This window comes from Phyllostomus discolor, chromosome 6 (genome assembly GCF_004126475.2).
Source record: "Phyllostomus discolor isolate MPI-MPIP mPhyDis1 chromosome 6, mPhyDis1.pri.v3, whole genome shotgun sequence".
Lineage (NCBI taxonomy): Eukaryota > Metazoa > Chordata > Mammalia > Chiroptera > Phyllostomidae > Phyllostomus > Phyllostomus discolor.
Window position 1 is genome coordinate 69,136,009 of NC_040908.2, and position 24,875 is coordinate 69,160,883.

Below are 24,875 nucleotides of genomic sequence, written 5' to 3' on the forward strand. Positions count from 1 at the left end.
GGCAACCCCTCCCAGGCCATGCTGGGAAGGTTCTTATCCCACCAGGCTTCCTGAGCAAGGTCAGGACAGAGGTGGCCCAGAGTCTCTGGAGAGTCTGGGATGCCGGCTTCAGAGCTGACTGGTGTGCTCCCAGTGAGTGGGCCTGAGGCTCCCTGGACTACTGAGTATGGTGGGAATTATTTTCCTGGATTGACAGCCACATATAACCTGTTAAGAGCTCCTTGGTGAACTTGGAGGATGGATATCCTAGACCTTGCAGGGAGTGTTTCTTCATTTATTCAGAAAACATGCACCAAGGGCCTCCTGTATTCGCATACGTCACTCCATGACAGAGGGAGATACAGAAATGAATAAGGCAGGATCCCTGCCCTCAGGAGGCTAACGGCCAAGTAGGAGGGGGTGATGGCACAGTTACAGGAGGAGATAGAAGGGAGGTTCTGACGAAGCTGTGGGACTTCCAAGGAAGGGGAATTACTTGTAGCTAGACGGAGTTGCATGGGGAAGACAGGAGTTAGGAAGTAATTTGTAGAAGAGGGGCCAGTGATCCATCTCTCAGAAGACATGTAGGGCAGGGATTGCAAACTGTGTTGCCTGTAGAGACCAAGTGAGATCCATGACTAGAGAGCTTCTGCTCACTCTAAAGGGCTGGCATTACAGTATTGCCAGATCTCTCTCTCTCTCTCCATTTTCAAGACAGGCTGTGTTTTAGTTAGGACATGCTTTGACTGTAAGTAACCAAGAGCCAAGTAAAAGAAGTTTATTATCTCATGTGACAAAAATTCCAGAGGCGGGTGGTTCCATGGTATGTCCAGCAGATCTGCCAAATCGGAGCTCTGGCTCAGCTCATGTGTGTCCCTTCTCACGCCTGCCCCACAAGACTGCAAAAAGACTGTCGGAGCCCCAACCACCACCATGTTCTCCCGGGACAACAGTGTTCAGGGCAGAGAGGAGAAGGGTAGAGGATAAAAGGTCATCGCTTGCACTTTTCTCTCTTTTTATCAGGACATTCTTTGCATTTTGTTTCATTAAACAGAACCAGAGTCTAGGCTGTAGAGGACATTTCCCATATTTTCTGACCCTAGTGCCCTTTGAGGCCCTGGCAGTATCTGAAGAATTTTCGGTTCCATGAATCCTACTTCTCCAATGTAGAATCTAGGACACTTACTTTTCCAGCCTCCTTTCAGCTACTTGAATTTTCAGTTGTGGAATTTCCATTTAGTTCTTTATTTTTTAATATATTTTTATTGATTATGCTATTACAGTTGTCCCATTACCCCCTTCATTCCCCTCCACCCTGCACACCCTTTCCCACCCACATCCCCCATTTAGTTCATGTCCATGTGCCATAAGTTCTTTAGCTTCTACATTTCCCATACTATTCTTGCCCTCCTCCTGTCTATCTTCTACCTACCACCTGTGCTACTTATTCTCTGTACTTTTCCCCCTTCTCCTCCCCCCACTCCCCTGTTGCTAACCCTCCATGTGATCTCCATTTCTGTGGTTCTGTCCCTGTTCTAGTTGTTTTCTTAGTTTGCTTTTGTGTTTGTTTTAGGTGTGGTTGTTAATAATTGTGAGTTTGCTGTCATTTTACTGTACATGTTTTTTATCTTCTTTTTCTTAGATAAATCCCTTTAACATTTCATATAATAAGGGCTTGGTGATGATGAACTCCTTTAACTTGGCCTTATCTGGGAAGCACATTATCTGCCCTTCCATTCTAAATGAAAGCTTTGCTGGATAGAGTAATCTTGGATATAGGTCCTTGCCTTTCATGACTTGGAATAGTTCTTTCCTGCCCCTTCTTGCCTACAAGGTCTCTTTTGAGAAATGAGCTGATTGTTTTATGGGAACTCCTTTGTAGGTGACTGTCTCCTTATCTCTTGCTGCTTCTAGGATTCTCTCCTTCATTTTTACCTTGGCTCATGTAATTATGATGTGCCTTGGTGTGTTCCTCCTTGGGTCCGACTTCTTTGGGACTCTCTGAGCTTCCTGGACTTCCTGGAAGCCTATTTCCTTTGCTAGATTGGGGAAGTTCTCCTTTATTATTTGTTCAAGTAACTTTTCCACTTGTTGCTCTTCCTCTTGCCCTTCTGGTACCCCTATAATTTGGATGTTGGAATGTTTAAAGATGTCCTGGAGGTTCCTAAGCCTCTCCTCATTTTTTTTTTTGAATTATTATTTCTTCATTCTTTTCTGTTTGATTGTTTCTTTCTTCCTTCTGGTCCACACCATTGATTTGAGTCCCAGTTTTCTTCCCATCACCATTGGTTACCTGTGCCTTTTCCTTCATTTCACTTAGCATAGCCTTCATTTTTTCATCTAATTTGTGACCAAATTCAACCAATTCTGTGAGCCTCCTGATCACCAGTGCTTTGAACTGTGCATCTGATAGGTTGGCTATCTCTTGGTCGTTCAGTTGTATTTGCTCTGGAGCTTTGATCTGTTTTTCCATTTGAGCCTTTTTTGTTTGTCTTGTTGCGCCTGTTACATATGAGGGGTGGAGCCTTAGGTGTTCACCCAGGCCGGGTCAACTCAGTTGCTGGGTTATGCCACTGTATGTGGGTGTGGGGTCCAAGAGGGAACAATGGTGCTTGCTCCGCTCACTCAGATTTCAATCCCTTCTGCCACTTTGCCCAAGTAAACTGGGCCCTTCTGGTGCTGATTCCCATGTGGGTGGGCTTGTGCACATTCTAGGACCCTGTGGGTCTCTCCAACATACTCTCTGTGAGGCTGGGAGTCTCTCCCTGCACCTCAACCCCCCACAGGTGTTTTCAGTCAGTGCCCCAAGGCTCTATTTCCCAGGGCTGGAACCCTGGGTTGAACGCAGTGCCTCACTTCATAATCGCCACCTCGCTGGGTCTGCCCATTGCCACCCCATACCTGGAGCCTGCCAGCTGCCACCTGCACACCCAGGGTCCACGTGCTGCGGTCTTGCGCATCCAGGATGCCTTACACACTGGGTTCCACTGCTCTTTGTGCCTCGACCCCTCTCTGCCTGTCTGCCCGACCCTGCCCCTCCTACCGGTCTGGATGAATGTGTCTATTTTAAGTCCTTGGTTGTCAGACTTTCATACAGTTCAATTTTCTGTCAGTTCTGGTTGTTATTCCATTTCTATATTGTTGTTGTCCCTATCTTGGTTGTGTAAGGTGGCACAGTGTGTCTACCTATGCCTCCATCTTGGCCAGAAGTCTCTAGTTCTTTATTTTTTAAATAGTTTCTATTTCTCTACTGGGATTTCTTGTTCATTCATTCAGTATGAGCATGTTGGCATTTACTGCCTTGAGCCTATTACAGCAGCTGCTTTAAAGCCCTTGTCTATAAGTCTAACATCTGGATCATCTGATTCATCACATGGAAAACTAAGTGTGAATGTGAGCATTTATTTAGAATAACTAAAGAAACCATGGACCAGAAGCTGGACCTTGGGAGGTTCGGATCTCTTTCTCCTAGTCTTATAGGGGTGTCCAACCTGTGGCCCATGGGGCACATGCAACTCAGGATGGCTATGAATGCAGCTCAACACAAAATTGTAAATTTGCTTAAAACATTATGAGATTTTTTTTTTGGTGATTACATGGCACAATGTATTTAATATGTGGCCCAAGACAACTCTTTGTCTTCCATTGTAGCCCAGAGATGCCAAAAGTTTGGAAACCCCTGCTAGGACATTTCCCAGAAGTGTTCCCATACAAAAGCCTGCTGGTTGTGCCACGGCTCCTTACCTAACCTAGAACACTGACAGGGTCACGCAGGTAAGGGGCCCGATGAAGCTCAAGCTTCATCATCTTTATGGTTAATTGGTTTCTGCTCAAATAGCTGCTCCCATTTCTGTTGCCTGTGTCTAAACCTTCTGACTGCTCCAGTGGCCACCCTAGACCAGTCTCTGGAAAGGTAAGCGGGATGTTGTGGCTCATGTGCTGCAGTTCCTGAGCAGAAACCAGAACAAAACCCAGCTTCCTTTACCAGGGAAGGAGAGGAGCGTGGCTCTTGGATAAGCAGCCAGCTGCCATAGCCAGAATGTGGATGTTTATGTGAAATCTCTTCATGGTAGCTAATTCAGTTAAAAAACAAAAGCAAAAACTCCCACTGTGAACCCATCTGCAGACTCTTTTTGACAGTAGATGGTATATAGCTCCACTGATTTGCAGCCTTGGGAGGAGAATTCAGGTGTAGAGAGATACAAGGGAAGCAGAGAACAGTATAACACAGAAAAGGAGGTGGAGAGAGTGGGGCTTCCTTCCAGGGGGCAGTACAGGAGATAAGACGGAACATTTGGGACCAGAACTCGGAGGACAGTGGGGACATTGCAGACACAGTTAAGCTTAATATTTGGCAAAACCAGGACAAAATTATTGCTATTTTAGACATAATTCACATACTATATAATTCACACTTGTAAAGTGTGTGATTCAGTATGGTTCAGATTTGTTCAACCATCACCATTATCTAATTCCAGAATGCTTTCATCACCCTTCAAAAAAGACTTCATACCCATCTATAGTCAGTCACTTCTCATTCCCACTCTCCCAGCCCCTGGCAACCCCTAGTCTATGTTCTGTCTCTGTGGACTTGCTTATTATGGACATTTCATATAAATGGAATCTGATTGAGTCTGGCTTATTTTACTTCGCATAATGTTTTCAAGGTCCATGCATGTTGTCCTATATGTCAGTACTTCACTTCTTTTTATAGCCAAATAATATTCTATTGTATGGATATGCCACATTTTATCCATCAATTGATGGACACTTGGGCTGTTTCTACTTTGGGGCCATTGTGAATAATGCTACTATGAACATTTGCACACAAGTGTTTATGGGGACATATGTTTTCTGTTCTTTCGGGTACATACTTAAGAGTAGAGTTGCTAGGTCACATGGTAATTCTATGTTTAACCTTTTTTGAAGGACTGCCAAACCATTTTCAGAAGAGGCTACATCACTTTACATTCCCACCGGCAATGTATGAGAGTCCCACTTTCTTTCCATCCCCGCCAACATTAGGTATTGTCCATCTATAGTGGGTGTGAAGTGGCGTCTCACAGTGGTTTGGACTTGCATTTCTCTAATGACTAAGGATGTGGAGGACCTGTTCATGTACTTATTGTCCATTTGTGTGCCTTCTTTGGGAAAACCTCTGTTAAAATGTTTTGCCTACTTATTTATTGAATTGCAGGAGTTCTTTATATGCTCTGGATACTAGATTCTTACTAGATATATAATTTGCAAATATTTTCTTCCATTCTGTGGGTTGTCTTTTTATTCTCTTGATAGTGTCCTTTGATGCACAAAAGTTTTTAATTTTGATAAAGTCTAATTTATCTGTTTTTTCCTATTGTTGCCTGTGCTTTTGGTGTCAAACAGGATACCATTGCTTAGTCTAAGGTCATAAAGAATTTCCCTTATGTTTTTCTCTAAGGGTTCCTTAAAATTTTTAAAAATTTATTTGAGAAAGAGATGGGGGGAGGGGAGGAGGGATAGAGGGATGGTCAATTCTTGTATGTGCCCTGACCAGGGCTCAAACCTGCAATCTTGGAATAGCAGGATGACACTCTAACCAGCTGAGCTACCTGACTAAGGCTCTTCTAAGAGCTTTATAGCTTTAACTGTTACAATTAGGTCTTTGATCCATTTTAAGTTTATTTTTATATATGCCATGAGATAGGTGGTTCAACTTCATTCTTCTGCACATGGAAATCCAGTTTTCCTAGCACCATTTGTTAAAAAGATTGTTCTTTGCCCATTGAATTATCTTGGCACCTTGTTAAAAATCAAGTCTGATTTTTAACTTGAGTTTATTACTGGACTCTCAACTCTATTACATTGGTTTATACATCTATTCTTATGCTAATATGCCAAATTCTTGATTACTGTAGCTTATAGTATGTTTTGAAATTGGGAGGTATGAGTACTCCAAATTTGCTCTTTTCAAAATTCTTTTGTCTACTTTGGAACCCTTGTATTCTGTATGAATTTTAGCATTTGCATGTCTATTTCTGCAAAAATATCAGCCAAGGTTTTGATAGTGATTGTACTGAATCTGTAGATAACTTTGGGTATTTTTTAAAAAGACTTTATTTATTTATTCTTAGAGTGAAGGGAAGGAAGGGAGAAAGAGAGGGAGAGAAACATCAATGTGTGGTTACCTCTAGTGCACCCCCATTGGGGACCTGGCCTGCAACCCAGGCATGTGCTCTGACTGGGAATTGAACCAGCGACCCTTTGGTTTGCAAACCGGCACTCAATCCACTGAGCAGGTCTGGCCAGGGCTGGGTATTATTGACATCTTAATAATATTGAGTCTTCCATCCATGAACATGGAGTATTGGAATATCTTTAGTTTCTTTCAACAGTGTTTTGTAGTTTTCAGTTTATAAGTCTTATATTTCTTTTATTAAATTTATTCCTAAGTATTGTATTTCTTAAGGCTATTATATATGGAATTGTTTTCTTCTTTTTTTCTTTTCAGATTGTTCCTTGCTAGAGTATAGAAATACACCATATTTTTGTATATTGACCTTGTATCCTGCAACCTTGCTGAACTCATTTATTAGCTCTAATAGTTTTTTTTTAATAGCAGAATTTGGTTTTGAAAGCAAACATATTCTTGTGCAACTAATTGCTTGAAAGACATGACTCATGTTTCTTTAACAAACATGCTTTGGCTGTGCCAATGCAGGACTGGCCAGTAACGCTAGTGCTGATCATATCACGCCAAGTATGCAGCAGTGCCTGGAGAAAGGGAGCTCCATCAGTGAGATCGGAACCCTTCAGAAGAGGCGTAAAACATGTGGAGGTTCTTTCCCATTAGCTTCTACAACAATGTTGTTCATTCTTACCTACCCATTCCCTTCTCTAGCAGCTTCTAAGAATTTCTGTAGGAGAGGGAGAGTGTAATAAAATAAAATTACTCTGGCCAGTACATTCTTTGGATATTTTTTAAGTAGGCGAGAAATTCAGCTCTCCAAACAAATTGGTTTTATTTTCACGAGCAGTGTCTTTGGACACTTTGTTCTTCCTCGTTGGGTCAGCATATTTTTCCCTTTGTCCCCAGAGCTCTAGTATTGTAGTCACTGGGGCTTTGGGACCGTCTTGGACAGGCCCCTGTTTTGTGGGTAACTTTCTTTTCTGCAGTTGCCTGCTTTCATTCCCTCTCCTTCCTCCTCCTCTCCCTTCCTTCCTTACTCCCTCCCAGATAATATTTATAAGGTTGCTTCTTGGAAAAAGAAAAAAACAAAAATGTCCATAATCTCACTAGCCAAATAACCACTGTTGTTATTTTTTAAAGTACTCTGTGTACCAAATGCAGGAAATTTAAATACTAGAGAAAGATGCAAAATGCAAAGTGAATGCTTCCTCCCCACTTGCTCCCCATGGCCACTTGCTCTCCCCATACTCATTGTTTACAGTCTCGTGGTTATTTCCAGGAGCAAAATGAATGCACAAGCCACATGATATATGTTTTTATACTTACAGATTCATTTACACCATATTTCTTTTGCTGCCTCAGCAGTACAGTAATCTGAAACTGCCTCCCGTGGAAAGTTACTCTTCTAGGAGTTTTCAGTCTTCTCCCTGGAGGTCAAAAGAGGTCAGAACCCACAAAAGGCAGGTCAGGCAAGGTTTTCTAGACCAGGAGTCTCCAGAGCTGGGGTCCTGGAGGTGGGATGAGCCACCAGGGTGCAAAAAAGGAAACATTAATGCATATGTTTACATTTTAGCCCATCTTTAAAAAACGGTTTTATTGAGGTTTAATTGACATATGTTAACCTGTACACATTTAAGGTGCACGGTTCATACACTTAACATATGTATATACTCATAAAACTGTCACCACAAGTGTGGTAATAAACATGTCCATCACCTCCAAGGTGTTCTTGTGGCCTTTGTAATCCATCTCTCCCTCCCCTTTTGTCTGTAGGAAACCACTGATCTGCTTTCTATCACTACAGATTAGTTTGCACTTTCTAAAATTTTTCTAAAATTTTATATAAATGGAATCAGGCAGTGGGTATTCTTTTTTTTTTTGTCTAGCTTCTTTAACTCAGCATAATTATTTTGAAATTCATCCATGTTGCTGTGTGTGTCCACAGCTTACTTCTTTGTATGGTTGAGTAGCATTCCAGTGTGGAGATGGACCAGTTTGTCTCTCCAGTCACCTGCACAGAGGCATTTTGGTTGTTTTCAGTTTGGAGCCCATTCAGGTAAAGCTGCTATGAACATTCTGACGCAAGTCTTCACGTGCACCTCTGCTTTCTTTCCCCTAGGGGTAAATGTCTAAGAGTTGATAGGCTGGGCCTGGGGGTAAATGAATGTTTATGTTTTTTAGGACCTTTACAAAATGTTTTCTGAAGTGCTCACATCATCGCCCACCAGCAGTGGGGGAGAGTTCCAGTCGCTCCACATCCTTTCCACCACTTGTCATAGTCAGCCTTCTCAACAGTGGGAGCTCACTGTCTTTTTAACTGGCATTTCCCTGATTCCTGATAACGTCTGCATCAGTATATTTCCATCTGTATCTGTAACAGACATCTTTGGGTAAAGTGTCTGCTTAGTATTTCTGCCCATTTTCTTATTGGGTTGTCTTTTTAAACTTTGACAGTTCTCATCTAGTTAGAATTCTTTGTCAGATACATGTTTTTCAAGTATTCTCTCCCAATCTGTGGCTTTCCTTTTCATTTTCATGATAGTGTCTTTGGAGAACAAAAGTTCGTGTTTGTTTTTTTTTTAATTTTAATGAAGTGCAATTTATTGATATTTTGTGAAACCTGGAGCACTGAGATTGTTTTCCTGTTTTCTTCTACAGTTTTTCTAATTTACAATTTTCATAATTAAATAAGTTTTGTAGCTTATAATAAGCCTTAAATTTAGGTCAGTGATCCATTTTGAGTTAATTTTTGCTTATGATGTAAAGTAAGGTTAATTTACATACAGCTATCCAATTGGGCCAGCACCACTTGTTGAAAAGATTATCCTTCTACACTGAACTGCCTTGGTTCCTTCATCAGAAATCAGTTGATCATATATGTGTGGGTCTATTTTTAGACTCTATCCTATTTCACTGACTTATACTCCCACTGTTTTGATTGCTGTAGCTTTATATGTGTGAAAATCAGGTAGTTTAAATTCTTCAACTTTATTTTTCTTTTTCAGAGTTTCTTGGCTCTCTAGGTCCTTTGCTTTTTCATACAAATTTTAGAATGAACTTGTCATTTACTATAAAAAAAAATCCTTCTGGAGTTTTTATTGGAATTGCACTGAGCGTATAGATCAATTTGACATCTTAGCAATGTTAAGTCTTCCAATCCATGAACACAGATGTCTTTACATTTATTTAGATCTTCTATAGTTTCTTTCAACATTTCAGTGTACAAGTCTTACATTTCTTTTGCTAAATTTACTCCTAAGTATTTTATTGTTTTAGATGCTCATAAATGGAATTTTTTAATTTTATTTTTGGATTGATCCTTACCACTGTACTAATATACAGTTGACTTCTATATATTGACTTTATATACTATGACCCCAATAAACTCCTTCTTTGCTGAGAATTTTTATCAGGAACAGCCATTGGATTTTTGAGATGACTATATGATTTTTCTTACTTAGTTTTTCAGTGTGGTAAATTACATTGATTGATTATTGAATGTTTATTCTTTCATCATGCCTTCTGGAAAAAATTCTACTTGGTCAGAATGTATTAACTTTTTATGTGTTGTTCGATTTAATTTATGTGTTGTTAGATTAAGAACCTTTTGCAAAGCTTTTGTTAAGAACCCTTACATTTATGTTCATGAAGAATATTAATTTGTTGTTTTCTCCTTTTGGTGTTAGCATCAGGGTAATGCTGACTTCTTAGAATGCATTAAGAAGTATATCCCTTTTCAATTTTCTGAAACAGTTTGTGTAGAACTAGTATTATTTATTCTTTAAATGTTTAGTAAAAGTAGCCAGTGAAGCTATCTGGGCTTTAAGTTTTCTTTGTGGGAAGATTTTTAATACAAATCTGATTTTTAACATAGCTATGTGGCTATCTACATTATCTACATCTAATTTGTGTCCGTCTCACCCAAGCTGTCAAGTTTATCAGTGTAGACTTTTCATAATGCTCACTCATTACCCTTTACCCTTTTAACATCTGCTGGACTGGTGAGGGGTCCTTTTTCTCACTCCGATACTGGAATTTCTCTTTCCCTCTTTTTTTTTTTTCCTGATCAGTCAAGTTATAGGTCTACCAATCTTATTGATTTTCTCAAAGAACCAGCTTTGGGACTTCCAGCAAGATGAAGGAATAGGTGGACGCACCGTACCTCCTCACACAACCAAGAATAGAACAACAATGATTTACAGTCATAATATCACTCAGAACTGTCAGAGGATTTATCTGAATGGAAGTCAGACAGCCAAGAAGTTGAAGTAGACCCGTACGTCCAGACTGGTAGGGGACAACAATCCGGGTGGGTGCGGAGCTGGTGCGGGTCGGCGGTGCACGGAGGTTGGGGGAAATTTGGCACAAAATCGGCACGACAGCCATCTGGGGCACAAGAACGCAGCAGTGATCCCGGAGTACACAAGCAGTGGCTGGGGGAATCAGTGGGGCAGCTATTGTGGACCAGGGCAGAGCTCGCAGCCCAGAAGCCCAGGGAAGTGTCTGAGCCCAGGAGAACGGAACTACCGCCATTGTTCCCTCCCGTCCCCGCTCCCGCCCCTGCCCCCACATATAACGTCACAATCTAGCAACTGGGGTGCCCAGCCCCAGTGAACACCTAAGGCTCCGCCCCCCACTGTAACAAGAGCGACCAGACCAAAAAAAAAAAGGAGAGACAGGGAAAGACATAAGACATGTTTCCAACAGAACAGTCCCCCAGGACTCATCCTTTTGAGCAACCAAGAAATAGCCAATCTATCAGATGCACAGTTCAAAACACCGGTGATCAGAAAGCTCACGGAATTGGTTGACTTTGGGCGCAATTTAAGTGAAAGGATGCAGGTTACCATAAAAGAGATGCAGGAAGATACTCAGAGAGAGCCAATAGTGAAAGGAAGGAATCTGAGTCTCAAAACAATACAGTGGACCAGAAGGAAGATAGAATCAACCAAGCAGGAAAGCATGATGAAATAAGAATTCAAAAAATCGAGGAAAAGCTTAAGAGCATCCAGGACACCTTTAAACGTTCCAACATCCGAATTATAGGGGTACCAGAGGGAGGAGCAACAAGTGGAAAAGTTATTTGAACAAATAATAAAGGAGAACTTCCCCAATCTGGCAAAGGGAACAGTCTTCCAAGAAATCCAAGAAGCTCAGAGAGCCCCAAAGAAGTTGGACCCAAGAAGAAACACACCAAGGCACGTCATAATTACATTAGCCGAGGTAAAAACGGAGGAGAGAATCCTGGAAGCAGCAAGAGATAAGGGGACAGTAACCTACAAAGGAGTTCCCATCAGACTGTCAGCTGATTTCTCCAAAGAGACCTTACAGGCAAGAAGGGGCTGGAAAGAAATATTCCAAGTCATGAAAGACAAGGACCTACATCCCAGATTGCTCTATCCAGCAAAGCTCTCATTTAGAATGGAAGAGAAGATAAAGTGCTTTTCAGATAAAGTCAAGTTAAAGGAGTTCATCATCACCAAGCCCTTATTTTATGAAATGCTAAAGGAACTTATCTAAGAAAAGAAGATAAAGAAAAGACATGTATAGTAAAAGGACAGCAAACTCACAATTATTAACAACCACACCTAAAGCAAAACCAAAAGAAACTAAGTAAACAACTAGAACAGGAACAGAACCACAGAAATGGAGGGCACATGGAGGGTTAGCAACAGGGGGGTGGGAGGAGGAGAGAGGGGGAAAAGGTATAGAGAATAAGTAGCGTAGAATGTAGGTTGAAAATAAATAGGGAGAGGGCAAGAATAGTACGAGAAACGTAGAAGCTAAAGAACTCACAAGTATGACACATGGACATGAACTAAAGGAGGGGAACGTGGGTGGGAGAGGGGGTACAGGATGGAGGGGAGTGAAGGGGGAAATGGGACAACTGTAATAGCATAATCAATAAAATATATTAAAAAAAGAAATAGAAAACAAAAATTAATGAAAAATGACATATATGTCAGGGTTAATATAAAAATTTATTTTTACAATAAATATAATTGTTTAAAGTCTAAAAAAAAAAAAAAAACGAACCAGCTTTGGGTTTAATTGATTTTCCTTATAGTTTTTCTGCTTTCTGTTTCTATCTTTACTATTTCATTTCTTCTCCTTTTTTAGGTTTTATTTGCTCTTCCCCGCCCCCCCAGTGTTTTAAGGTGGAAACTTAGCTCATAGTAACTCATCTTTTTCAAATTTTCTAAGTCATATAATGGACATATCATGTTAGTTTCATGGTACATTTACATAGTTTATAAACACATACTTGTTGGAAATATAAGTTAAAATTTTTTTTGTTTTCCTCACCCAAGGACATTTTGTTGTTGCTGAGAGAGAGAGAGAGAGAGAGAGAGAGACATCAATGTGAGAAACATCAGTTGGTTGCCTCTTGTACATACCCCAACCAGAACATGCAACCTAGTTACGTGTCCTGACTGGTAATCGAACCTACAACCTTTAGGTTTATGAGATGATGCTCCAACTAACTGAGCCACACCAGCCAGGGCAAATAAAATATTTTAATGACAGACATGCACATCAGAAAGTTTGGAGACTACCAAAAGCATTCTTTGATTGGAACTCTGGGCTGACTCACTGGAAATTTTGAGCAGAGATGTAACTTAGGAACATGGGATGCAAGACTGGTGACAGAGCATTGGATGGGGTAGGTGGAGCAGAGACAGAATGTGGACAGCTCCCCCCCGGGAAACAACTCCGTGGCAGCATAGGACAGCATCACCCCACAGGTGGAGTCAGTGGTCAGACTGGCAGAGTCGTCACCTAAGTGGCCAGCACCAACTTCTCAGGACTGTTCTCTGAGTCAGCAGTAGTGACAGATGTACAGCATCTGGTGCATAGTGGACACTCAAAACACAATAGCTGTTTTAAAACAAACATGTATTTTGTCATGAATCAGAGCTCATCAGATAAACCGAAGGAACTGAGTAAGTAGCACCAATGTCCTGAGTTCTGTGTGTCCCTTTTCTTAATTTGCATAGTTCTGCTTTTGCCATTTCTATTCCAGATGGTGGGATTTGACTTTTCTTTTTATTTTCCCAGATGGTTTTTAAGCAGTCAGAAATCCTTTTGTCTACAGACCCAGTAGACACTTTCTGTCCTTCACTGTCTTGTTAGGAGTTGCCTGCACTTCACCTGATCTGCCTCTCATGGTGTGCAGGACAGCTCCCGACTGGCATGGCAGGAAGCACTCTGTTCAGAGCCTCCTGGAGCCTCCCAGAGCGGACAGCTGCCCCTGGGGCTCCATAAGGCCTTGTTAATGGGTCCCATCTCCGGTGGCAGTGATAGTAGCCGTGGACACATATGGGTACCCTTCACTCACTAACTTCACAGGGTGAGTGCTGCTATCCCCAGGCCCAGAAAGGTGGCTGGGACCCAGATCTGCCACCAGCTATGCTCTTAATCCCCACACTGGTACTGTGAGAAGGTGGTGTAGACCCAGACCGGCAGGAAAACACTGGGAAGACCAGCCAGGAGATCCCATCACCTAGCTTTTTCAGAGTTGTCATCAGCTTGGCACAACCCCTTGAAACTCTTGCAATGCAGTTGCAATGCAACTATAATAGTAATTCAATTTCATAATTGATCCTCATTTTAAAAATATCAGTTGCGATAATAAAAGTAGTTTTATTGAAAATAATAGCTAGCATTTCCAGAGAACTGTGCCAGGCACTGAACCCAGGACTTTGCCTCACCACATTTAATCACCACAGCAATCCAAGTAGGCAGTACTCTTTTCCCATTTTACAGATAATCAGGGTTGGAAAGCCTGAGCTGCACACTCTTTGGGTGACACACACAGTCTCCCGTGTGCTTGACTAGGCTTGACCTAGTCCAGCTCACTTTTTCATATTCACTTTTGGTCTCTGTGCTCCAGGCTTGCCAGCCTTCTTTTCCTCCCAGCTTCTTCCTCCCATCATCCCCTGCCTGTCTGCACACCTCCCTCCTCCCAGCAGCTCCCTGCTTTTGCCTTCTCAGCTCCATCTTCCCCACTGGCTCACCTCTCTGGAACTCTGCCTTGTACCCCATGTCTAGTCCCCCTTCCCTCTAGACTAACACTCCTTTTCTACTCTGTGACTCTGGTCATAGTTAATAGTGAATTCTTGGTTCACATTGTCTCTCACATTAGGCTATGGGCTCCAGAGCACAGGGGCCACATCTTTGCTTGTTTTTGTTTAGCCTTTTTTAGAGTTCCTGGCAGCTACATGAGCCAGGTACACAGCTGGACTCAGGCAGTACTTGTGGAAGGAGAGGATGAGTCTTGGAAAACATGTGCATTGCCCATGGCAGACATCAGCATCTTGTCCCACCAGCTTCTCTGACCCCGATGGGTCAGTCAGCTGTGGATCTGTGTATGCCGGCCAATCCCTGGGCATGTAGTCTGGTCATCTGAGGTCAGGACACAGGGTCCTCTGGCCCCATGGGGACAGACATGTGCGCTCTACTCCAGCCCAGCCAGCATCTGAAACATTTGCCTCCTGACCAGCACTTTGTCCCCGCCCCCTGTGCAGCCAGGTGGTATGGCACCACTCTTGTAGGTGGCCAAGGTACAAGTGGGTTAACCCTGTAACACATTGGAAGAGTACCTGGCCAGGATTTATTACAGCTCCGGGTGATTCTCCTGTGCAGCCAGGATAAGAAGGAGCTGGGTTAGGGGGACTCTGGCCAGGTGTAGAAACCTCTTGGTGGAGTGGAGAGGAGCCATGCAATGATGGATTATCCCACCTCTTTAGATCAAGACTCTCGACCCACCTTTTAAAAAGTAGGGGAAATTACTGTAACTGACTTGAACATGTTCATCTTCAGAGAATGGCAGTGCCCCCCCCGCCCACCCCGTGCTCGGCCTTAGCCACCACAGTGTTTAGCCGTTGCTGAGTTTCACAAGGCATGGAGGCCAGAGTCCTGTCCTTGAGGTGGGTCTGCAGTGCAGCCTGGCTGTGGTCATTCTAAAACCTCCCAGCTGATTCCAGTAAACAGCAGGGGCTGAGCTCCTCTGGGCCACTGTGCAAGGCCAAGGGCTGGGTGTGTGTGAGGAGCTGGGCTGCCTTCCCTTCATCCTCCCCTACTCTACCTCACCCGTTTCCACCACTGGAGCGTGTGAGGATAGCCAGTGTACCATGTTGGAGTGAGGGCCACACTTTCCTTAGCTCCACATTCCTGAACTTGGCTGCATATTAGAACTACCGGGGAATTTTCAAAAATCCCAAAGCCCAAACCGCACCCCAGACTAATTAACCACAGACACTGGGGTGGGACACAGGTGGCAGCCATTTCTTCCAAAACTGCTCCCAAAGTGATTCCAAAATGTGCAGACGAGCCTGAGACCCTCTGCTGTGTTCCTAGCAGTGTCCTTGGTCCAGAATAGAGCGCACACCCTGGTCTCCAGACGCTGCTGTCCCTCAGATGCAGGCCTGCTGCCATGCTGCTGGGTGTGCCCGCCCTGTGTCTCCCCCCCTCCCCTCCCTTTCCTTTCCCTCCCCTCTCCTTCCCTTCCCTTTCCTTCTTTCTTTTTTTTCTTTTCTTTTCTTTTCTTTTCTCCTCTTCTCTTTTTTCACTCCCTTCTTTCCCTCCTTTTGTTTTTTTTAAAGAATTCTTTGTTGTTGCTGTTGTTGTTATCATATTTTAGAGCAATTTTAATCTTTCAGAAAAATTAATAGAAAAGTACAGAGAGCTCCCCCACACACACATATACACACAGTTTCTCCTGTTAGTAACATCTCACATTAGTGTGTGTCTCTATTATGATTGACAAGCCATTCATGAAACATTATTAACTGAAGATTGTTGTTTAAATTAGGATTCACTCTTTGTGTTGTATATTCTTTGTGTTTTAATAAATGTGTGATGATATCGCTCCACCACTGAAGTCTCAGACAGAACAGCTTCACTGCACTAAAAATCCCCCATCCATTCCTCCCTGCCACACCCTGGCCTCTGCAACTGCCAGTCTCTTACTGTCTGTATAGTTTGCCTTTTCCAGATATCATATAGTTGGAACAGTACAGTATGTGGCCTTTTCAGAGGCTCCTTTCACTTAGTAATATGCACTGGAAGTTTCCCATGTCTGATAGCTTATTTCTTTGTACTGATCAATAATACTCCATTGTCGAGATCAACCAGTATGTTTATCTGTCTGCAACCTACTGAAGGACATCTTGGTTGCCTCTAAGTTTTGACAATTATGAATAAAGTTGCTATAAACATCTTTGTGCTGCTTTTTGTGTGGGCATGCATTTTCAACTCCTTTGTGGAAAATACCAAGGAGTGCAGTTGCTGGATCATATGGTGAGCCTGTGTGTAGTTTTGCAAGAAACTGCCAGACTGTGTTTGAAAGTAGCTGTACCATTTCACATTCTGCCAGCAATGAATGAAAGTCCTGTTGCTCCACATCCTGCCAGTATTTCAATGTCTTCTGTTTCATTTTATTCCACAGATCAGGAATATTTCAAAGTCTCAGATTCAGAAATCCAAAGTGAGAGAGAACCTCATGAGCCATGCACTCAGGAAAAGTCCCACACACACACCACTGGCGAGCCCTCTGGTTGAGTCCAAATTTGTCTCAAGTCTTGCTTTCTAAACTTTGACTGGTGATCTGCTAGTGCCTTCCTGAGTCACACCAAGAGGGCTCCCCATCCTTAACAACAGCTTAAGCATGCATGACGAAGTGGCAAAATGAGGAAGTGGTTGCCTGGGGTTGAGACATAATAGCTGGGCCTCTTGCAGCCATTCTGGACTGTGAGGTGACCTTGAGAAGGAATGGCACATGCCAAGACTGACAGAGCAGAAGGTGGGCACCCAGGATCCTACAGATCAGTCAGATCCCTGTACTAGTGTGGCCCACCCACCTCTGGACTTCTTTTCTATCAAAGAGAATTAAAATCTAGCCTATTTAAGCCCAGGTGGGTTTTTTGTTTTGTTTTTGGTCTTTTTGTTATTTGCAGGTGGACCTAAATCTATCTGAGACCAGTGTTCAGTGGTCTGGCACAGTACAAGTCTGCCCTGCACATGAGTGCCTGGAGTGCTTGACTGTGTCAGGTGACACCAGGCAGTAGTGTGAGTTACAGAGGGCAGAAAAGAGGAGAGGTGGCCTGGGGACGGCATCACTTACCCTGAACACACCCTCCCTCCCATGAATAAACAGACCAGGCTGACAGAGGCTGTGTGTGACATGTGGCTGGGAGTGTGTGCAGGATGTGTGTGCGGGATGTGCCCATCCGGATGTATGGGTGTACCTGGGAGGTGGGTGCAGGCCAGGTTACACAGGCAGGCAGAGTGATTGTGGGGCACCAAAGGGAGGGCCTTGTCTCAGGAGGAATGGGGAGCAAAGGGAAAATGAAGAAGCTCACAGGTGGGTTGCACAGTGGGCAAGAAACAAAAAGAAGCTTCCAAAAGAAGGTGGGTAGAGCAGGTCTGGAGCAGGAGCCATGGGCGTAAGAGGCCAGGAACAGGGAGTAGGCCGGGGCTTGTCAAAGTCCTGCTGGATGCCAGCTCTGCTGTGAGAGGCCCTGGCACTGTGGTTGTGCCAGTGAAATGCGTGTGCTTGTAAAATAGGGACTCGATAGGATTTTGCCTTTCCCAACACATAATGGATCCCTTTGGTAACATCACCCCCTCCCCGCACAACCAGCAGTCTACAAGGCAGCCAGTCCCTACCTTCAGCCTTGCACCCGCCCTAGCACCCTGGGCTCCTTGCTGGGCCTGAAGGGAGGAACTGTGTTCTGGCCTCAGGTCCCTGCAGGCTCTTCCTTCTGCCTGTGACACCACTCCTGGTCACCCTGGCCACCTTTCTCCCATACCATTTTAGCACCCAGTGTCATCCGCGTATTGACTTGTCACGTGCACTGTCTGACTCCCCACCAGTTCATCAGCTCCATGAGACCAGGATCTCTCTCTCTCCCTCTCTGTCCCTCTCTCTCCCTCTCTCTTTCTTTCTCTTGCGCATGCACGCGCATTGCTAGGCTCCTAGCATCTAGAATAGCAATTGCTGTTCACTTACCATTTGTTGAGTGAATAAAAACTTTGAATGACTAAGGCTAAATCAGTGATATTGAAAGAAGCTTAAATTTAAATAGGAAAGCACTGAGGGAAGTTCAGTAGTTAGAGTTGGGAGGATGAGACAATAAGTGTCTAAACCTTCTCACAAGGTGGACGGCCCCACACTCTGGTTAGGACGGGGCTCTGTCTGATGGATTGGTAGCTCTGCTGCCTTTAGAAACAGCCCCTCCGACTTCTGGCAAGATTGAGGAATAGGTGGACGCACCGTACCTCCTCACACAACCAAGAATAGAATAACAATAATTTACAGACAGAATATCACTCAGAACTGACAGAGGATCTATCTGAATGGAAGTCGGACAGCCAAGAAGTTGAAGTAGACCCGTACATCCAGACTGGTAGGGGACAACAATCCGGGTGGGTGCGGAGCTGGTGCGGGTCGGCGGTGCACGGAGGTTGGGGGAAATTTGGCACAAAATCGGCACGACAGCCATCCGGGGCACAAGAACGCAGCAGTGATCCCGGAGTACACAAGCAGTGGCTGGGGGAATCAGTGGGGCAGCTATTGTGGACCAGGGCAGAGCTCGCAGCCCAGAAGCCCAGGGAAGTGTCTGAGCCCAGGAGAACGGAACTACCGCCATTGTTCCCTCCCGTCCCCGCTCCCGCCCCTGCCCCCACATATAACGTCACAATCTAGCGACTGGGGCGCCCAGCCCCAGTGAACACCTAAGGCTCCGCCCCCCACTGTAACAAGCGACCAGACCAAAAAAAAAAAAAAAAAAAAGGAGAGACATGGAAAGACATAAGATATGTTTCCAACAGAACAGATCAGTCCCGCAGGACTCATCCTTTTGAGCAACCAAGAAATAGCCAATCTATCAGATGCACAGTTCAAAACACCGGTGATCAGAAAGCTCATGGAATTGGTTGACTTTGGGCGCAATTTAAGTGAAAGGATGCAGGTTACCATAAAAGAGATGCAGGAAGATACTCAGAGAGAGCCAATAGTGAAAGGAAGGAATCTGAGTCTCAAAACAATACAGTGGACCAGAAGGAAGATAGAATCAACCAAGCAGGAAAGCATGATGAAATAAGAATTCAAAAAATCGAGGAAAAGCTTAAGAGCATCCAGGACACCTTTAAACGTTCCAACATCCGAATTATAGGGGTACCAGAGGGAGGAGCAACAAGTGGAAAAGTTATTTGAACAAATAATAAAGGAGAACTTCCCCAATCTGGCAAAGGGAACAGTCTTCCAAGAAATCCAAGAAGCTCAGAGAGCCCCAAAGAAGTTGGACCCAAGAAGAAACACACCAAGGCACGTCATAATTACATTAGCCGAGGTAAAAACGGAGGAGAGAATCCTAGAAGCAGCAAGAGATAAGGGGACAGTAACCTACAAAGGAGTTCCCATCAGACTGTCAGCTGATTTCTCCAAAGAGACCTTACAGGCAAGAAGGGGCTGGAAAGAAATATTCCAAGTCATGAAAGACAAGGACCTACATCCCAGATTGCTCTATCCAGCAAAGCTCTCATTTAGAATGGAAGAGAAGATAAAGTGCTTTTCAGATAAAGTCAAGTTAAAGGAGTTCATCATCACCAAGCCCTTATTTTATGAAATGCTAAAGGAACTTATCTAAGAAAAGAAGATAAAGAAAAGACATGTATAGTAAAAGGACAGCAAACTCACAATTATTAACAACCACACCTAAAGCAAAACCAAAAGAAACTAAGTAAACAACTAGAACAGGAACAGAACCACAGAAATGGAGGGCACATGGAGGGTTAGCAACAGGGGGGTGGGAGGAGGAGAGAGGGGGAAAAGGTATAGAGAATAAGTAGCGTAGAATGTAGGTTGAAAATAGATAGGGAGAGGGCAAGAATAGTACGAGAAACGTAGAAGCTAAAGAACTCACAAGTATGACACATGGACATGAACTAAAGGAGGGGAACGTGGGTGGGAGGGGGTACAGGATGGAGGGGAGTGAAGGGGGGAAATGGGACAACTGTAATAGCATAATCAATAAAATATATTTTAAAAAAAGAAAAAAAAGAGAAACAGCCCCTCCAGCCCCCCCACTGATGCAGCGGAGCCCTGCCCCAGGAGTTTCTTGGGTTGTGTATGTTTTTCCCATTCAATCTGTAACAGTGCCAGGAGAAAGTGGTGTTATGTGAACTAACAGTTTCTCCTGAGGCACAGATGGAAAAGTCACTCTTATTTGAGGCCTGATTCTTTTCTCCTGCCTTCCTTTGGAGCACTGGTGCCATCCCAGGAGGGCCACCAAAGGGACGCTTCCAGACCCTCAGCCTCTAACCAGAACCCAGCTGTGTGGGCTGTCAGCACTGGCAGCAAAGGCAGCACAGACCAGCCGGTCCCCTGGGGACTCACCTCAAATGACTGCTGTGGGCGTGCAGCATCTGAGGGAGACAGAGCTGGCAGCTCCGTGCCTGAGTTAACTTCTGTGTCAGCTCTCCAGAAAACCCTCACTCGGGAAACACAGTGCTCAGGAAAAGCTGAGCGCATGGCCTACTTATGGGCGCAGCATTAATTACGGGCTCTCTGGTGCCTGTCTTCACTTAGCCAACTTCTGGGGCTGTGAGGAGGGCTGATTTATCCCAAGGCACCCCAGGCCCCTTTCTCTGAAACTACTTCTGACACATCAGCCTGGGTTAAGCTGCGCTGTGGAGTAGCTACTGGGTCAGAGTAGGAACGGAGGACAATGCAGGCTCCAGGCTTAAGACTGGTGGGGCCAGTGCTACTGTTGTCGGGGGTTTAGAGCAGCAGAAGCACTTATGTGGGCCCTGCACAGCCCCTTCTGGGGTTTGACACCACCTGCAGGATGTTCCGGCCCAGCTGGGCCTCCCAGAGCCCCACCCTAGCTTGATTCTCTTTCCATACTTATCTTCCCCTCCCTGAAAAGTTCATGGTCCGCCCACTCGTGCATGCTCATACGTGCACCGTCCCCAAGGGCCCTGGTAAACAGCTCCCTCTCTCCCGTGGAGTTGCATTGTGTTTTGCAGACTTCATTCTTCCCAGCTCATTTGTGAAACAGGCAAGGGGTATCATTACCGTTCTCTTGTTAAGTTGCCTGAGAGGAAAAAAAAAACAAACAAGGAAAGTTTTTCCTCCTCCAAGAATCTAATTACTTGTTGGGTGAGCCCTGACCCATATACATTTCCAAAGAGAGAGACACTTGATGCCACTGAAGCAATGTCCTTGGATGGGACTCAGAGACCCTCTGCCTGCCACTCCACCGGCTGCTGGCTCTGTAGCCAGCCTGGACCGGGGCCAACACTTTGCAATGAGTTTCAGCTACCTGATTACTTGCCTTGGTCTTAGGACGTGCCTCTCTGTCTTTGTCACTTCTGTCCCTGTGCAAGGCGCACACTTTCTTTCCTGCTACCAGTACCATGTTTCTTGCCTTCCTCTCTCCCCTCTGAGCAGGCTCTGCACTTTTCACAGGCTTGGGTTTTTGCATGAACACATTCTCATATTTATCTGCCTGGCTCCTCTCCCTCCTGGACTGTGGGATCCCTGAGATCAAGGTCTCTACTGAGTCACCTCTATATTCTTAGCACCTGGCATAATCCCCACACATGTGGGGTGCCGGGAGGTGGGCCTTAGGTGCGAGCATTCGCCATCTGATGACCAAGCTTTGCACACACCCTGCTCACACACCACCCCAGATCCCAGGCTCTTGATCCAACACCTCATTCCTTGTCAAATTCTGCATTTGTGTTCTGACACTGCCAGTGTGTTTTGTGACTTATTTTCCACTTCCCTCTTAGCCATGCGTTACTCTGTCAGGTTTGTTTAGGGTTCTCTCCCTTCCTTCCTTTCTTCCGTCCTTCCACTTCCTCCACTGCATCTCCAGTTGGGCGTGGAGGTGTCATGTGTAGAGAGGACGTCGTAGCAGTTCACCTTTAGGAAATATGCCCAGACACACAGTTTTTATTTTTGTTTTCCTTTTCTGAAAATGTCCTTAAGTAGTCCAACAAAGGCCCTGAGTGTTTAAGGTTTTCCCCTTCGTCGACGTGGTCTGATTCTCACTCATGTTTTGTAAACTGTCAAGAGAAAATGGTGCTCACAAGCCAAGCTTGTTGAGAAGACACTGGCAGGGGTGGTGGGCCTGGGAAACCTGGACGTCACAGCAAGGGCAGTGGTCCTCTATGACGGGGAGCCTGGGGCATGGAGATGGGTGTCTTCTGAGTCTTGAAGTTTTTAGGCCTCTGGCCCAGGGCTGACCATCTGGCTCAGCCCTGAGCAGCTCAGTGCCCTGACGGCTGCCTGACGGAGGTGGTCAGGGTGCCGTCACCCTCGGGCTCTTGCACATCAAGGTGGCTATAGGTTGAAGATCACGGAATTGAAGTCCAGATTCCCAAAGCTCCAATGAGTATGTGAAAACCACTGAGTGCTTTATTTCTCCAGATGATATCTGTGCCAGAAAATGCAGAAACAGCTCCCCTTCAGCCAAGGTTGTCTCTCCCAGCCCCTCCCGTGCGAGTAGAGCACCCTGTCTTCCTCTGCCCACTCTAACCCTTGCCTTCCTTTGGCCTGACAGATGGAGACGTGTGCATGTGGTGCCCCTCGCTGCGAGAGATCATAGAGGTATTTCACAGTCTGGGTGCCCACAGCCCTGCTTTGTACCCACCGGGGCCATCTCAACAAAGTGAGAGGTGAGTACCTCCCCTTCCTCACACCCTGTCTCATTTATCCCTTGGGCACTGGCCTCTGTTCAGACCACCAAAGTGTGTACATTAAAGAGGGGCAGCTTTTTCCATGCCATTATACCTCAGTACAAATGTTAAGAAACAAAACAAAGTATCCCCCCCAAAAAAAAAGATTCTTCTAAAAATATATTCATCCTGGAAAAATATTAATTTTAAGTATTTCCTATTCTATAAATGTAATACAACTGGCCATTCATTGCACAAAGCTATCTATTTAATTATTTCTGAAATGATCCTTAGCTCAGTGAGCTATTATAGGTTAGAAAAAGAAAGATAGCCTCTGATTTTTAGATAAAATTATGCACATTTTTCTTTTTTTCCCAGGTTAACAAAATGTCTACTGTGTTTTTTCCATTCCTGTTTGTTCCCCTTATGCCACCCTTCCCTCCCCACCCCACAGTCATCACACTGTTGTCCATGCCCATGAGTCCTTTTTCCTCAGTCCCTCCACCCCCTAAGTCCCCACAGAGCTATCAGCCTGCTCCCTATAAGTCTATCTATTTTGCTTGTTAGTTCAGTTTGCTCATATGAGGGAAAGCATATGGTATTTGTCTTTCTCCGCCTGGCTTATTTCACTTAGCGCGATGTTCTCTAGCTCTATCCATGCTGTCGTAAACGGTAAGTTGTCCCACAGTTGTTTTATCCACTCATCTACTAATGGACACTTGGGCTGCTTCCAGACCTTGGTGATTTTAAATAGTGCTTCAGTGAACATAGGGGTGTTTATGTTCTTTCAAATTAGTGTTTTAGGTGCTTTTGGATAAATTCCCAGAAGTGGAATCCCTGGGTCATAATGCAGTTCCATTAAAAGCTCAAATAAACAATTTAACTCTACACTTAAAGGATTTGAAAAAGAACAACAAACAGAGCCTGAAATGAATAGAAGGAAGGAAAAAATAAAGATCAGAGCAGAAATAAATAAAATAGAGTCTTTAAAAAAAAAACGATACAAATGATCACTGAATCTAAGAGGTAGTTCTTTGAAAAGATAAACATGATTGACAAATCTTTAACCAGACTCAACCAGAAAAAGAGAATACCCAAGTAAATAAAATCAGAAATGAAAGAGGAGAAATAACAACTGACACCAAAAGAATACAAAGGATTGTAAGGAAATATTATGCATAATTATATGCAACAAACTGGACAACCTGGACAAAATAGATAAGTCCCTAGAAACATACAATTGTCCAAAACTATATCAGGAAGAATCAGAGAATCTGAATAGACAGAATACATCTAGTGAAATGGAAGTAATATAATAAAAAAAACTCCCAACAAAGAAAAGCCCTGGACCAGATAGCTTCACAGGTGAATTTTATCAAACATTCTGGGAAGAATGAACACCTCTCCTTCTCAAACTATTTCATAAAGTTGAGGAAGAGGGAAGACTCCCAAGCTTACTTTATAAGGCCAGATTTATCCTAATTCCAAAACCAGATAAAGACACTACAAAAAAAGAAGAAAAGTAGAGGACAACATCACTGATGAGCATAGATGGTAAAATCCTCAACAAAATATTAGCAAACCCATTACAGCCACACATCAAAAAGATCATATATCATGATCAAGTGGCATTTATTCCAGGAATGCAAGGTTGGTACAACATTCACAAATCAGTAAATGGAATATACCACATAAACAAAAAGAAGGATAAAAACCACATGATTGCCCTGGCTGGTGTGGTTCAATGGATTAAGTGCCAGCCTGTGAAACAAAGGTTCGAGGGTTCGATTCCCAGTGAGGGCACATGCCTGGGTTGCAGGCCAGGTCCCTAGTGTGAGGTGCACCAGAGGAAACCACACATTGATATTTCTTTCCCTTTCTTCCCCCTCCCTTCTCCTCTCTGAAAATAAATAAATAAAATATTTTTTAAAACCCCACATGATCATATCCATAGATGCAGGAAAAGCATTTGATAAAATCCAGCATCCCATTTATGATAAAAAAAAAAAAAAACTGTCAGCAAAGTGAGAATAGAGGC

The 24,875-nt window shown here is 44.0% G+C and overlaps 1 protein-coding gene across 1 annotated transcript in view; it reads left to right on the forward strand.

Annotated features, from left to right (window-relative positions):
* Positions 1-22,841, forward strand: part of LOC118496637 (protein FAM178B-like) — a 45,042-nt gene extending 22,201 nt beyond the window's left edge. The window contains exon 7 of the mRNA XM_036029967.1: positions 22,723-22,841. Coding sequence (XP_035885860.1) covers positions 22,723-22,841 — 119 coding nt within the window. The remainder of the gene's footprint in view (positions 1-22,722) is intronic.
* Positions 22,842-24,875: the final 2,034 nt, after the last annotated feature.